General features: G+C 31.4%; 2 protein-coding genes across 2 annotated transcripts; both read right to left on the bottom strand.

Annotated features, from left to right (window-relative positions):
* Positions 1–282: 282 nt before the first annotated feature.
* LOC101204894 (transcription repressor OFP1) lies at positions 283–1,525 on the bottom strand. The gene has a single exon (XM_011655416.2). It carries the CDS (start codon positions 1,435–1,437, stop codon positions 430–432), a length of 1,008 nt encoding a protein of 335 aa, XP_011653718.1. The 5' UTR covers positions 1,438–1,525; the 3' UTR covers positions 283–429.
* A 9,931-nt stretch (positions 1,526–11,456) lies between these two features.
* Positions 11,457–14,026, bottom strand: LOC101205143 (U-box domain-containing protein 16). The gene has a single exon (XM_004150929.3). The coding sequence runs from the start codon at positions 13,731–13,733 to the stop codon at positions 11,664–11,666; it is 2,070 nt and encodes a 689-aa protein (XP_004150977.1). The 5' UTR covers positions 13,734–14,026; the 3' UTR covers positions 11,457–11,663.
* Between the last annotated feature and the right edge of the window lie 369 nt (positions 14,027–14,395).

Raw genomic sequence — 14,395 nt, 5'->3', positions numbered from 1 at the left:
TTCCTAAGTTATCAATCAACCCTTTTATAAGTGTTTTACCAAACAAACTAAATTCTAAGTCTTAAATAATTCTCGATAACATGATTGTGACTTAAAATTCAATATTTCTTAATAAATATAAGAATCATAAATTTTATTTAAAACAAAAAGAAAAACAGAATGGCTACAAAGGATCAAAACAAATTGAGACAAGTTGAAGTAAAGCACAGCAAATCTCTCTGTTCTTCCCCCAAACAAAACAAAAACTCCAATCAATTAATTCACATTTCACAGAACAAAAAATAAAAAGAGAATGAAAGGTAAATTTTTTTATTAAGATTATGTTTAGAAATTAGAGAAGAAGAAGAACTGTACAAAAGAGAATTACAAAATGGGAGGGAGAAGAAAGAAAAAAAAAAAAAAAAGAAGAAAAAAAAGAGAAGATCAAAATCAAAGTGGTGGAGGAGAAGGTTGTGTAAGATCAAACCAGATCTGCTTAAAAACTTTGATAATAAGATCATGATATTCATCGGCGTTCAAACACAGATAACATGCAAGAAGATCTTCCAATTCCTTCGAACTCCTAATGTTATTCTCAACAATCATCTCCACCATCGATTCTCTGAAGTCCTTTTGTGGATCGTACGATGATTTCATTATCGCTAAACTCTCCGACAAGCTCCGCCGTGACGACACGCTTTTCCTCCCTCCCATTTTCCGGTACCCAATTTTCGGGGAGTGAATCCGCAGCCGTACGCCCGGGGAATTCCCCGCAACTTTCTTTGTTCCTGTCGTCGTAGTCGTCGTCGTTCTCTGTTTTGTCTCTGTTTTCTTCTTCTGTTTCGTGATGATCGGGGGGAGTTCCAGTTCGTCAAAAGCGCCGATGACGGCATTGTTGGAGTAATTGGACGATACGTCGATTACGATGTCGTGCTCGAAGTGTTCGGATGCTTCTGCAGTGAGGATTTTGTCAGTTCGGAAATCGGGGGAGGTGTCGGAGGGTGAAGTGGAAAATTGTGGAGGAGAATCGGATTTTGTCCAGATGGATTCAGCAGTTGTGTGGCAGCTGCAGGCGAGGGAGGAGGAGCTGAGGAGCTTGGCGGAGGACCGGGAACTGGTTTGTTTTCTTCCTGGTTTGGGTTGTTTTGTTGACTTTCTCGGGGGGATTGGTACAGGTAGAAGGGGGGGCGAGGGTGGAGGGGAATTGATGAAGTAGGCATCGTTGGATTGGAGTTGTCTAGTGAAATAGTAAGATTTTCTAGAACGAGAGTGAGGGGGAGGAGGGGGTGGGGGTGGTTGTTGTTTGTGTTTGGAGGGAGGGGGTGGTGGAGGTGGGTGGGCGTGAGGGTTTTTGTTGGAACGGAAAGATTTAGGTCTGGAGGCGCCGCCAATTTCTTTGAGTTTGTAAAACCAGGCGTTGGGAATCATGTCGGAGAAACGGAACTTGTGATTTCTCATCGGAAAATGTTTAGTGTATGAAAGAATATTGATAGTCTCTCTCTCTCTATGTGTGTGTGTGTTTTAGGTGTGAGCTGCAGAGTCGGCGGGGAGAGAAATAAAAGAAAGGTTTTAGAGCTGTGGGGAGAGAGAAAGGGACCCACCCCTTGAAGAAAAAGTGGGGATAAAGGCAAAACCGTGGGGTCCACGTGGCATCCCTTTTCTTTATTTCTTTATTTCTTTATTTCTTTATTTTCTTATTTTAAGTTTAGAAACCATTTCTTTTCTCTTTTTTTCTTTTTAAAAAATGATTACCCAACCAAGTTTAGTTTTTTAAACTTTAATCGTTGTCATTTCATTTTTTAAACTAAACTGTTACAAAATAAAATTAAAAAGTTAAAAACTATAAAATTAAATCATTCCAAACAAAAAACGAATAGAGAATGAGTTGTTACTTTTAATGATTTTAGGGGTTTTAGTTATAAAAGGAGAGAGGAGACAAAGAGAGAAAAAACGGTTCTCCTTTTGGGGTTAAATTACAAAATTCAAAGGTAAAAGGGTCATTATTTCTATCTCAAACAAACAAGCATCAATCTTTTTAAAGCTTATATTTCATAATTGCTTACCTTTTTATTTTCTTTCAATGTTTTCTCCTTTCTTAATCTATTTTTTCATCCTCTAATCAAAATATTATAAAAAAAATATCATAATCTATCTATAATACATTACAGTAGATGATATAAATCAACCAAATTTCAAATTATTAGATTTTTTTAATAATTGTGATTAATTTTAATATTTTGAGTTTTGTTGATATTTAAATAGTAATAATTTAGTCTTTTCATAATGAAGTAGGATTTTATTAAGAGGCTATTTAAGCCTTTAACATAATTATGTTGTATGAGTTATTGATGATGAATCAAATATAGCATTTGTGCTTGTTTCAAGTTTAGCCATAGCCTTTCTTGAATTTGCAATTCATTTTTTGAGTCACATGTTATAAAATTTAAGTATGTCTGATTCATCTTATCATGTGGAGTGTTCAAATCTTGGATGATAAATTTGTTATTGTCTAAGATATTCGATTTTAAAGCAATCCATGTCTAAACCAATCCTTATAGTTGAATTCATATTTATTTGAGGGTTTTAGCAATTGAGAATTAGGGTTCTCATTCCAAAAGGTTCTTAATTCCAATTGGTTAAGGGTTTCTTATCAATAGACCAAGACAAACTACTAGTAGTGTCTATTTGCATCATGATAGACAAACTCTTCCATGATAATAGACGATAGACATAGATAATATTATATTTTAGTTTGTCGCAGTTCATAGTAGATAAACTTTTTACTATATTTCTACTATTTTGGTTTATTTTCTTATATTTGAAAATAGCTCGTAAAGAATTCATATTTAGTAAACTTTTTTAAAAAATACTTTCAATTTCATTTTTCTATATGATTGGAGAAATTACATGATTATACCCAATATTATTTTCTATAAGAAAAAAAGAATCTTAGACACTATTTCAACTTACAAAATTTCTTTTGCTAAAAAGAAGCATATTGATTTCTTTTTGTAAAATATGTTTTCAAAGTTAGACCAAACTAATATTGTTACTTGCATTTGACTCAAAATATTTTCTAAAATCGAAATGCATAGTTATTAGGTTAGCAACTTGTTAATAGCAACTAAGTTCATTTTAGAAATATATAACTAAAACTAAGACCTTTCATATAATACTATAAATAAATAAATAAGACCTCATGTAATGATATGTTTTCATTTTTAGTTATATATATTTTTAAACATACTTACTGTTTTCTCTTATTTGTCATCTTTTTTTTTTTCTTTAAGAAATATATGAATTCTTAATTAATTTTTTTTAAAAAAATCTTTTCTATAATTAAAAACTACTGTTTCAAGATTTTAAAATTTGATTTGGTTTATAAAAAAGAAAAAGAAAAGTAAAACAAACAATTTTAAAGGTGAAAGTGATATTCATAGACCTAATTTTTTTTTTAAAAAAAGTATGATTATCAAATTAGATTTTGGCAATTTATTAAATATATTTAAAAGTTAATTAGAATGAAAAAGAAAACTGTTCTTTAACAAAAGAAACTAAATTTATAACATTAGAGTTTATAATTTGTCACTCCCCCATACTTTAGGGATGAGTCAAATCAACTTGTTACATCTTTATTAATTAAGGATACATGTTTTTTGAAATGCTAGTCGAATTATATTTACGAGATTCAAAAGTTTATACACTAAAGTTTAAAAATTAAAATGTTAATTTTAAGTATGCTTCAGTAGTATATACATCTTAAAAAGTATAAAAAGTATGATAGCGTAGAAGAGATTTAAATCTGGAAACGGTAAGATATATATAGGGGCTCTTGCAAAAATAGCAAAAAGAAAAATTATGATAATAAAACTCATCTCACCACATTTTCTAAATGACAAAAGTAGCAAATTTAAAAGTCGATAATTGTATGATTATCATATGATAGTTTTTTGATAGCCTTAGATTGTCATCTAATAGTTGTATGATATTATTAATTTTATTATATTTCCAATATATAAAAAATTAGGTCTTACGAGGTGGTTTTTTTCAAATGTTCGTCATTTGATGTAATTTTCTATATATACATATATATGTATGTGTGAATTAGTAAAAAAACTTCCATAGTTTCATTCCTTTGCTCATTCTTTTCTCTGTCTTGAAGGGCCCTTCTACGTGGCTAACATGCTACACTTCTCCCAAATTGCAACAATACCTATATATATATTGGTATATTTATTTTTATTGACTCTTATTACTTTTTAATAACATGGGTGAAATTACTAATCAAATTTCATTGAACCTAAATGAAGAATATGAAACTCATTCCTTTTTTTTATTTAACTCTTCCTGAGTTGGATTTCCTTTTACCATACTCTTTTTTAACCCTACTTTCATATTTTATGAATCACTTTTATACAAATGTAATATCATGTAATTGATGTAATTGTCATAAAAATGGATATTAAAGAAAAAAAAACTACCTACTACTTTAGAAATAGTTGGAATGTAGGTTGGACCTTTCATTTGAGTAATTCTCTAAGTTGAGAAATTGTAACAAATAAAACACTCTATTGTTATGGTTTTAAAAGTGGTTAGATAGGTTTAGTTGGCTAACAAGTTTATTAATTTGATAGTACAATTATAACAACCTCATAATTGATTTAAAGGCCATTTATAGAACTTAGGGGTTTTAATTATTTTTTAGTTCAAGAACTTGGGCTAAATTTTGTGTTGTTAAATTAGCTTGTTCGATTGCTACTAACTAAATAATTTTTAGATGATGTACATATTTCCAAAGTCGCAATTAATATTAGGTATATTGGAGTTACTATCGCGTTTAGGTCGAAGAACACTAAGAGAAAAGGCGTCTAAAGTTATTTCAAGGTATTTTTCTTTTATTTCTTTCTATAAATTATGGTGATATCAACTTTAACATAGTGCAACTAATTAAAATATTTAAATAAGACACTTTACATATTTGAATATTTCGAGAGGGTTAATTAACAACTATTTTTACTTAAATTTTTAATTTTTAAAATTTAAAAAATTAAGTTAAAATTTTTTAGGTGATTAGTTATTTAATTTTATCCAACAAAAGTTTAACTTATTTTTCTAATATAAAAGGTGAGAATATGTATTTAAAATGAGTATATAATTTACTTATTTAAAATTTTGTATAAACTATTTTCCATAGCTAATTTGATTTGGTAGATTTTGGTATAATATAAAATTTTCATTAGTATCAGGATATTTTTACATTTTTATTTTATGGATTTGAATAGGACGTATTTCTTAATTTAAAATAAAAAATATTTATTTATTTAATACTTTAAGTTTATTTTTTGATTTTTTGATTTAATAATTCTTTTAAAAAATATCCATCAAATTTTATACTTTAGCGATATATTAAAATCTCATTTCTATGTACAATAAAACTATTTCCTAGATATTTGAAACTCTTATACTATTAGTTTTCATATGATATTGGGAAGAATTTCTACAAAGAAGTTTGGCCTCAATTGACCAACATTGAATTGGATATGAATTTGGGAAGTTTCCAAAATTGTTGAAATTTCAATTTTCTTCATTATTAACCCTCCGTTGCCTTTGACTACATTCAACACAATTGAGAATTTTGCAGGCTTCCTTTATTAATCTCTTCCCAAATTTATATAGAAACAATCCAACCATAAATTTCAAAGTAAGAAAAATTCTAAACTATGTATAGATATTGATTGTAATAAAAGACGAAGTATTGATTGTTTTTTCAAAAAAAGAAAATAGGAAACTCGTGATTAAAAATAAAGAATTTGTATCAATATGATTGTACTAACTTGTTAGTGTAGTTGTGAGAATTAAATTAAAATAGACATATGTTTTTTAAAAGGATATTTTCAGTTAATTTAGTACTCGTACTTAGTATGATAACAATTGCGATAATTGATGTATTAAAATTTCTTTTTCCATCATGGTTGAATATGCTTTAATTTGTTTCACCAAAAACCAAACTAAAATTTGGTGAAACCCATTAGCAAATATAGAAACATGAAAGTAAAGTAATAAAATAATACTTTTGTTTAGGTGGATTTTGAATAATAATGAGTCCCCACTTAGGTTCTTTATCTAAGCTCTTTTATTTTGCTTTCATTTTCTCATCCATTTTTTCCCCATCTCTTCATGTATAAATAGTAATATATAAAATGAAAAGACAAAAGAAATGTCTTGGTCTTCAGAGTTTGTCCCCATTATATTACAACTCATCAAGCCCATACTTGGATAATGCTTCAATGCCAAAATAAGCCAATGACAAGACAAAAATATTATATGAAGAACAAAGGAAGAAATGATATATATTCTTATGATTCTTATCTTTGCTTCCACTTGAAACTTTCAATTTTATTCAATTCAAATTGTGGTTATGATTCAACCAATGCAATAATTAATGTACCACAGGTTAATGCCCAAAATCAAAATTAGATGGAGATGTTATAACTGTCGTTCTATATCTAATTTATTTTTAAATTCAATTCATTTTCAAAAAAGTTGTATTCTTATTTTTACATCTTAATAAAGTTTGAATCCACGTTTCTAAAATTATATTCTAAAAAAAGTTTATAGACACATTGTTAGACACAACAACCAACAAATAAACAAACTTAAAAAAATGGTTAAATTCGCATTTTATTTACTTTCGAAAAATAATATTTATTTTTTATTTGCATGTGTTTACAAGAGAAAGTACGTGGATAAAGTTTCCAATTGTTTCTTTTTTTTAGATTTATCAAATAATAAGAAACATTGATATTTGAAGTACTTCTATATATTTGAACAAACTAACTTATTTTATATGTACATTAATTAACGTATATTAGTACACATTAACATAAGTTATTTGTTTAAATATGCCTTAAACTATTGATCATCTCAAGAGATTACAAAGTAGGGATAAAGTAAATTAAAGAAAAGATAAATATATGTTCAATAATTATACAATAATAAGTATTTAAAATAACTAAAATTTATTATCTAGCTCTTCCAATGAGTAAAGAAGAGGATCTCACTACTTTACAATTTTGGCTATAGGATTTAGAAGGCTTGTGTTGTATATAGACACCCTATTATGAGTCATTTGATTTTTCTCTCAAATAATAAACTTATATAAGTTTTGTACATGTTTATAGACATAGGGCTAACAAATTATTCATATATAAGGCTATATTTGTGTCGATCTTTAATGTTGATGTTTTTACGTCTTCTTTATTTGTCGATTTCATATGGAAGGTAGGGTATTTGATATTGAATTAAATATAGAAAAGGTGGTGCATAGTACATAGAAAAAAGTGAAATGAAATGAAGGAAAAAACATGTGTGAATTTTAAGGGTAAACAAGGGAAAAAAAAGAAAAACAAGTTGGAGAGTATTTTTTGGCAGAGCAGAGAGTTTTAATTTGGGTTTGGATGAGACATTCTTTCTTACCCTTAAAACCAAAGGCATTTTCCCCCACAAATTTGTAGGACACAATCTCTTACACCAATATATGGTCCCTATTAATGTTTAGGGTAATGAATCCCTTAACGTGTCCAACTTCTCAACCTCCTAATATTTATTATGTATTCATACACAAAAATGTGAATATTCTTAATGTCTTCATTTAATCAATTGTGTTTTTCTTCCTCTCTCTATAGGATGGTCATATGTAATGTAATGAAAACTAATAGGGTTTGTGAAGTACACACTCTAGAAATAGGGTTATAGCTAAGTGATATTAATTTTATCTTTGAGAGAGATGTATTTGTCTTACGCATATTACAAAAAGGTTTGTCAGTAAAAGCTTCAGTAATAGGTACTATATTATGGAACACATGTTTTTATTAGTTTTTATGAAGATTTGTGTTTGTATATATGCTTGAAATTATAGGTCGTAGTTTGTTTTTCACTTAGTTGGGTGTGATCTTAATAGCATAATTATTCTTGTTGCTACCTACTATATGTAAATATATATATATATATATCTATATAATAGCTTTGCATAAGTCTTAAACCAATAACCATCCGCATACGTGGTCTCTCCAAATAATATATCCTTTTGACTTAAACCTAATACACCATCAAATAAGAATATTATGAAACACGTGCCATACATATGTCCTTAAACTTAAACATACAATATCATTTTTTACACGCTTGTTAATCCTACAACACAATATATTTAGCATTTGTGTTGCCTACTAGCAGTTTAGATGATTCCAAACCTAAAGCAACAATCTACATCTAGCTATATATAAGATGATCAAACTTTTAGGTACCATTATTGTCTCACACCATCGTCCAATAATATCTTTAGCTTAAACTATAAGGTACAGCTATTACCTCATGGAACGAAGCAAATCTCCTTGACTTTGACTAAAGAGAGCTCTAAATAGTTTTTTCTTCTTCTTCCTTTTTGCTATTTAATAAAAAAAAAAAAAAAGAAAGAAAGAACATTCCATTTCTGGAAGAAAATTGAAAAAAATAGGAGAAATTATTAAATGAAAAAAAAAAAAAAAAGCTTATCCAAAACAATGTAAAACTAATAATAATAAGAGTTAGATGGAGATTAGAGTCGTAGTTGAAATGGGTTGTTGCTATCGTAGCAGGGTAGCACATAAGATGGTCCAAATGCTCTAAAGTAAGAGAGGCCCATCAGCCATCATGGTACAGCCGAAGCAAGCCAGAGTTTTCCAAGTGGTTGGACCATTATGGGCTTTAAAAGTCTTTTGCATTTATAGCCCCTTCTCATCCCCTTAAATCTTTTTCCAACATGCTTACCTTTATAAAATACTCTCTCCTTTTATTTTCTTTTAATCTCCTTTTATATTTCATATACTTTTCAATAAATCTTAAAACTACCACATGGTGAGCTATATTTACTATTATCTCATTAATTTTTATACGCACTAACTATATGAAAAAACAAAATTTAAAATTTACTAAAAGTATAAGAATCACATCTACTGACCACATTGGAAATCATTTTAGAAATTATTTCAAATAACTACTCTTTGTATGGACTTTTTTTAAAAAAAAATAGCCAAAACTTTAAGATAAAGAACACACACATGGTCCATATAATTTATTAATTTCTGTATTTTTCTGGTCTGTCTCCTCTCCAGACTTCATATCAATTAGTGACATTAAATATTGGTTTCTTAAGAAAACAAAAATGTTAGTGGTTGTAGTATCTATTGGCTAAACCCTTAATTATGTTATATAGTTTGTATTTCAACTCATATATTTTTGTAAACTATATTTTGATCAATACAAGAGCACTCAACTCAGTGTTTAGGTTATTTTTTAAACATGATCTTTGTATTTTCTAAATTAACATTATAATCTAGATGTTTTTTTCTTTTATCGAATTGAATAACTTAAATTGCAAAAGGAAAAAAATCAAAATAATTACTATAAAACAATACATTTTGATTTGCAAGATTATTTCATTTCCATTTCTCTCTCTTTTTCTCCGATAGTTCACACACCATGCGGCTATTATAGAATATATTGTCTCTCTGTTAAGTCAATTGGCAATGTTTGTCCTTTTTATTCATCTACTCTTTCATTGTATTATTTCATTTCCATGTTTTAATTTTGTTCAATGTTGTATTTGTGAGTTGAAGGATTTGGCTATCAATATAATTTTCTATATCAAAGTTTGTACAATTCAAGATAGAATTCACTTTGAGGATGATTGATTAGACTATTCTATTTCATATGTAGTCCCCCTACTACTACTTGTTTGATGTTCAAGTTGATGTGTTTGGAATGTTTCTTATTGCTACTATTCAACCAATTGTTTGTTCTTTTCATTTCTCCATCTAAAATTGTTCGATTGTCACCGCAAGCTTTGATATGCAATCTAATTTTTTATAATATTTCTTTTTAATGTTTTTGACATTTCTAGGGTTTTTTTCAAACACGTCGTTATTTATGTTAATGTCATTCCTATTTATTGACTCTTGTGAATGATTTAGCACGTTATATTCGAATTTTATGTTTAAATTTATGTATGATATTCTAACAATAATTCCTCACTTTTTCAAACTGGATTAAAATACAATATAGTAAATGCAAATCAGAGAATTTTTTGGTTTGAAAATGTATTTTTGAGCTTGTTTTTAATACTTTTTCTTTGTGTATGTGAAAGTATCCTTTTGATTTTCATCATGAATAAAAAGTTGTTACATAAACTCTATTAAGAGTGTACTCTCATTTTATCGCTTGAGGGTCATTCTTCCCCTATCAGCTTCCATCTTGTTTTAGGGTTTATCATTGTGGTGAGCTTGTTTGATTGTACTTCTATATCACCCAAACATTTTCTCACTATTCAACATTTTAATCATGTCTTACAGTTTTGTCTTGTTTTCAATTACAAGGATGTATTCTTTGAGCATTCAGGGGTGATTATGTATTAAAGACGATGGATAATGGTATGAAAACTAATAAAATTTAGGTTCTAAAAAAAAAAACTCTTTTGGAGTTATTTGGAGAGTTGTAATGTAATCGAGATTACTAGATATCATATAAGTGCTTAAAAAACGTGAGTAATTGAAGGCAATGAAAATCTGGTCGTAAGGTGTGAAAACAGTGAAAAAAATTTGGTGAGACGGAATGTGTTTTACATTACAAATTATGTTTAAAATGCTCAATTCAAACACGTTTTTTTTTATTATATTACAATACAAATTTATTCTATTACGACTGACAAAACATATCCATATAGATATATATATATATAATATATATATATATATATATATATATATATAATAAAGAGCAAGCTAGTGGAACGTTGTAAAATTTTCAAACGCTACGATCACAATAAAAAATCTTGAATTTTCTTGAAATGTTGTGAACAGTAACTAAACTTATTATGGTTAGAACACTTGTTAGTAGTGTTGTAGTTTGTAGAGTATAATCAATAAATTCTAAATAACAAGATTTCATATTTATTTTTCTGTTTTCAGTCACCTTTGCCATATAGATAAATATCTCTCTGTTAAGTCTATTGGCAGTGAATGCGACTTTTGTTAATTTATTAATTAATTCTTCATGGTATTCTTTCATTTCCAAGTTTTAAATTCAATGTTCTAATTGTTAGTTGAAGGATTGGGTGTGGCTATGTTTGTTCATTTTTCTACCAAATTAATTTGTACAATTCAATATGATAAATTCAGTTTGAGATGTGATTGAGAAGACTAGACTATTTCGTGCATTGTCCCTACTTAGTTTGATATTTAAGTTGATATGATGTGTTGGAAATGTTTCTATTGCTACTATTCAATCCCTATCTTCTTCTTCTTCTTCTAATTTCTTAATCTAAAATTGTTGTCCACCTTCTCAGCTTTAATACAATCTAATTTCTTATTATCTTTCTTAGAAAAATTAAAATGTGTAAGATTAGAAATTAGAAAATTAAAAATTATGTGTAAGATTTTGGATGATTTGGAACATTGTAGTTGTTTAATCAAAAGATTGATCCTAAAATGTGGGAATGTGCAAACAGATGAAAACAAAGTAATGAAACTCTCTATTTTGGGACTTTCTTTTTCAGTTTTCCAAACAAAAATAAATAAATAAAAGAAGAAGAAAAAACATATTAATTTACAAACAAATGTGGGAAAGAATTTGGGATGAAACCTTCTCTTCTAGCTATGCACAATTGCTCCTCTTGACGAACTAACAAATGTGGTTGACTCGCCGCCCATTCTCGACGATGTAACTGTCATCGAATCTCCTCCCGCGCCGCCATTTCCATCCAAACCCGCCGCCCATCGCCGGAGTATTCTCAACAGCGACGCTGCCTTCCGCCGCCCCCTCATCGTCCCACTCCCCATCAATTCCCAAATGACTCTCTCAATTCCTGCCATCGACGCCAACTCCGTCACCATCTCTGATCCACCTTGCCGGCACATTGTCACCAGGGCCGCCGCAGCGCTCTCTCTGGACCTATCGGAGCCCTCTCTCAACACAACCCCCAATTTCTTAATCAGATAAAACCCAGAAGCAATCGCCACAAATCCCCCTTTCCTCACCACCACTTCCAGAATCGTCACCGCCTCCTCCGGCAAGCTGTTCATCAAATAACTCACCGTCTCCATAACCCCACCTTCGATTAACCTCCCGACCGTCTCCCTAACGCCGGCTAATGTCAAAATCGTAACCAGAGCATCCCTCTTCGAACTAATCGGCCCGTCTTTCGCCAAATCAAGCAGTCCCCTTATGACACGTGTCTTCCTCCCCAATCTCCGCCTGTAAGAATGGATACTGGAGAGGCTGAATATGGTGGCGGCGGCGTTTCCTTTCGCTTCCCAAGTGGCGCCGGACCGGAGTACCTCGATAACTCCGATCAACGCACCCTCGGTCTCCATTATCAACGATTTGTTCGATTCAAAAATGGAGAGGTTGAGCACCGTCGTGACGGCGTTCACTTGGAGAATCGGGTTTTCGGAGTTGAGATATCGGACGAGTAGAGGTAGAGCTCCGGCTAGAGCGATATAGCCACGGCTGCCGGGATCTGTTTTAGCCAAAACACGAAGCTCGTAAACGACATCGTTCACAGAAGAGTCAACTGACGTGGCGAGTTTGTTAACGAGAAACGTTGCCGTCATTCTCATAGCTTCTAACGCCGCTTTATTTAACGTAACGTCGTTGACTCTATCCTTGTTGCTTTCCGTTATATCAAACGGAATTCTTTCTTGACGGCACCACATCGCGATCAAATTTTTCAATGCCCGGTTCGGTATTAGGTTCGTGTGGGCCAGGGTCTGACCTGTCTTTGGACACGTGTTGTGTCCTGATTCAATCCAAAGCGTAATCGCCGCACGATCATACGTATGTCCTGTTGCCACGACAACCGGGTCTTGCATTAAATCCAAACTAATCGGACACCTGAAATCCGCCGGTACAGCTATATCGGAAATCGAATCTTTCCGTTGGAAACCGTATTCCGCCGTCGTCGACGCTCCATACAATACGCATTTCGCGTAACGAACTAACCCGATCAAAGCAATCACATCAGATCTCGATTTCTCATCGGTTTGATTCTGAATTTCATCCTCGAGATTCTCGATTTCCTCTCTACAGCTAGAGGAATCACGAATATCAATCATGGTAAAAATCTCTAACAATTCGGAATAATCCGGAACAATTTCGTCTTTGATTCGATCGATCATCTTCAATACTCTGAATCGGAGAGCTTCATCTCTTGGATCGAGGAACACGCTGGATTCAGAGGTTTGATTTCTCAAGAGGTAAAACAATTCCTCAACGTCTTGGGTTAAAGCAGCGTCTTTCACAGGGAAGATATCGAGTAGAGTGGATAAATCCAAAGTGAGTTCGTGGAAACTGTTAGCGATGGATTGGTTTTGAGTGAGTAGCCAGATCTTGCTTCCGTTAGAACAATCTTCGAGGAGGGTTTTGATTCTTTGTAAAAGGATGTACATTTCTTCGAGACAGAGGGAAGCGGAGGGGGAGAGGGAGAGAACCGGGTGACGGCGGAGGAGGTCGTGGAGGATAATTTCGAGTAATAAGGATTTGCGGATCATGGAAAGGGAGTAGCGGTTGAGAAGGAATTTGAGGGGTTTAGTGGAAGAGATTTCCTGGGAGAGGGAGAGGAGGGATTGGAGGAGGATTGGGGCGGAGAGTTTGGGGGAGACGAAGGCAGCGGCGGAGGGGCGGCGTTTACGCGGTGGGAAAGAGTGGGGGGAAACCGCCATTGGAGAACAGAAGAATCAGAGTTGGAAAGAAGAACAAAGTTGGAGAGAAGAAAGAGATAAAAGAGAAATCACTTTGTTCTTTTTTTTAAAATTCTTATATAAAATTTGTGTGTCTTTTTGGGTAATGGAGAGAAATAAAAATAGGGGGGGTTTTAAGAGAGGAAGAAATGTTGTATTTTGGGGTTTGTCTTATGATTGTTGGTTTTTGACTTCAACTTGTCTTTTGAATTAAGAAAAGGTCCTCTCCCCCTAAACCAACTTGGCTTCAGGCGCTGGCCAACATTTTATAAACAATTCAATATCTTCTTTTTATATTTACCTCCGGCGTTCCACATACTGTGTATTACAAAGCCTACCCGAGTTTAAAATAAAATGCATGAAAATAGGCCTACTTAATTCTACACATGTCAAAAAAAATGATATTTTGACCTTTAATTAAAAAAGAATAATAATTTAATATAAAGAAGAAGAAGAAAAAGAATGAGATTAAGTCGGGGATTAGATGAGAAAATAGAGTTGTTAAATTAGAATGGAAAATCCAAGACGGCAATTACAATATACACAGCCGCCGATTTGGAATGAGTTTAATAGTGTGTGTGTGTGTGTTTTTTTTTTTTTATATTTAAGTTTGTAGGGTATGTTATTCTTCTTACAATTGGCTA

The sequence above is a fragment of the Cucumis sativus genome, chromosome 4 (genome assembly GCF_000004075.3).
Source record: "Cucumis sativus cultivar 9930 chromosome 4, Cucumber_9930_V3, whole genome shotgun sequence".
Taxonomy (NCBI): domain Eukaryota; kingdom Viridiplantae; phylum Streptophyta; class Magnoliopsida; order Cucurbitales; family Cucurbitaceae; genus Cucumis; species Cucumis sativus.
The sequence above is the reverse complement of the archived record's forward strand: the minus strand, read 5'-3'. Positions and strand labels throughout refer to the sequence as shown.

Excerpts from the sequence above, each read along its gene's own strand:
- LOC101205143 (XM_004150929.3), bottom strand. The coding sequence starts at position 13,733 with ATGGCGGTTTCCCCCCACTCTTTCCCACCGCGTAAACGCCGCCCCTCC.
- LOC101204894 (XM_011655416.2), bottom strand. The coding sequence starts at position 1,437 with ATGAGAAATCACAAGTTCCGTTTCTCCGACATGATTCCCAACGCCTGG.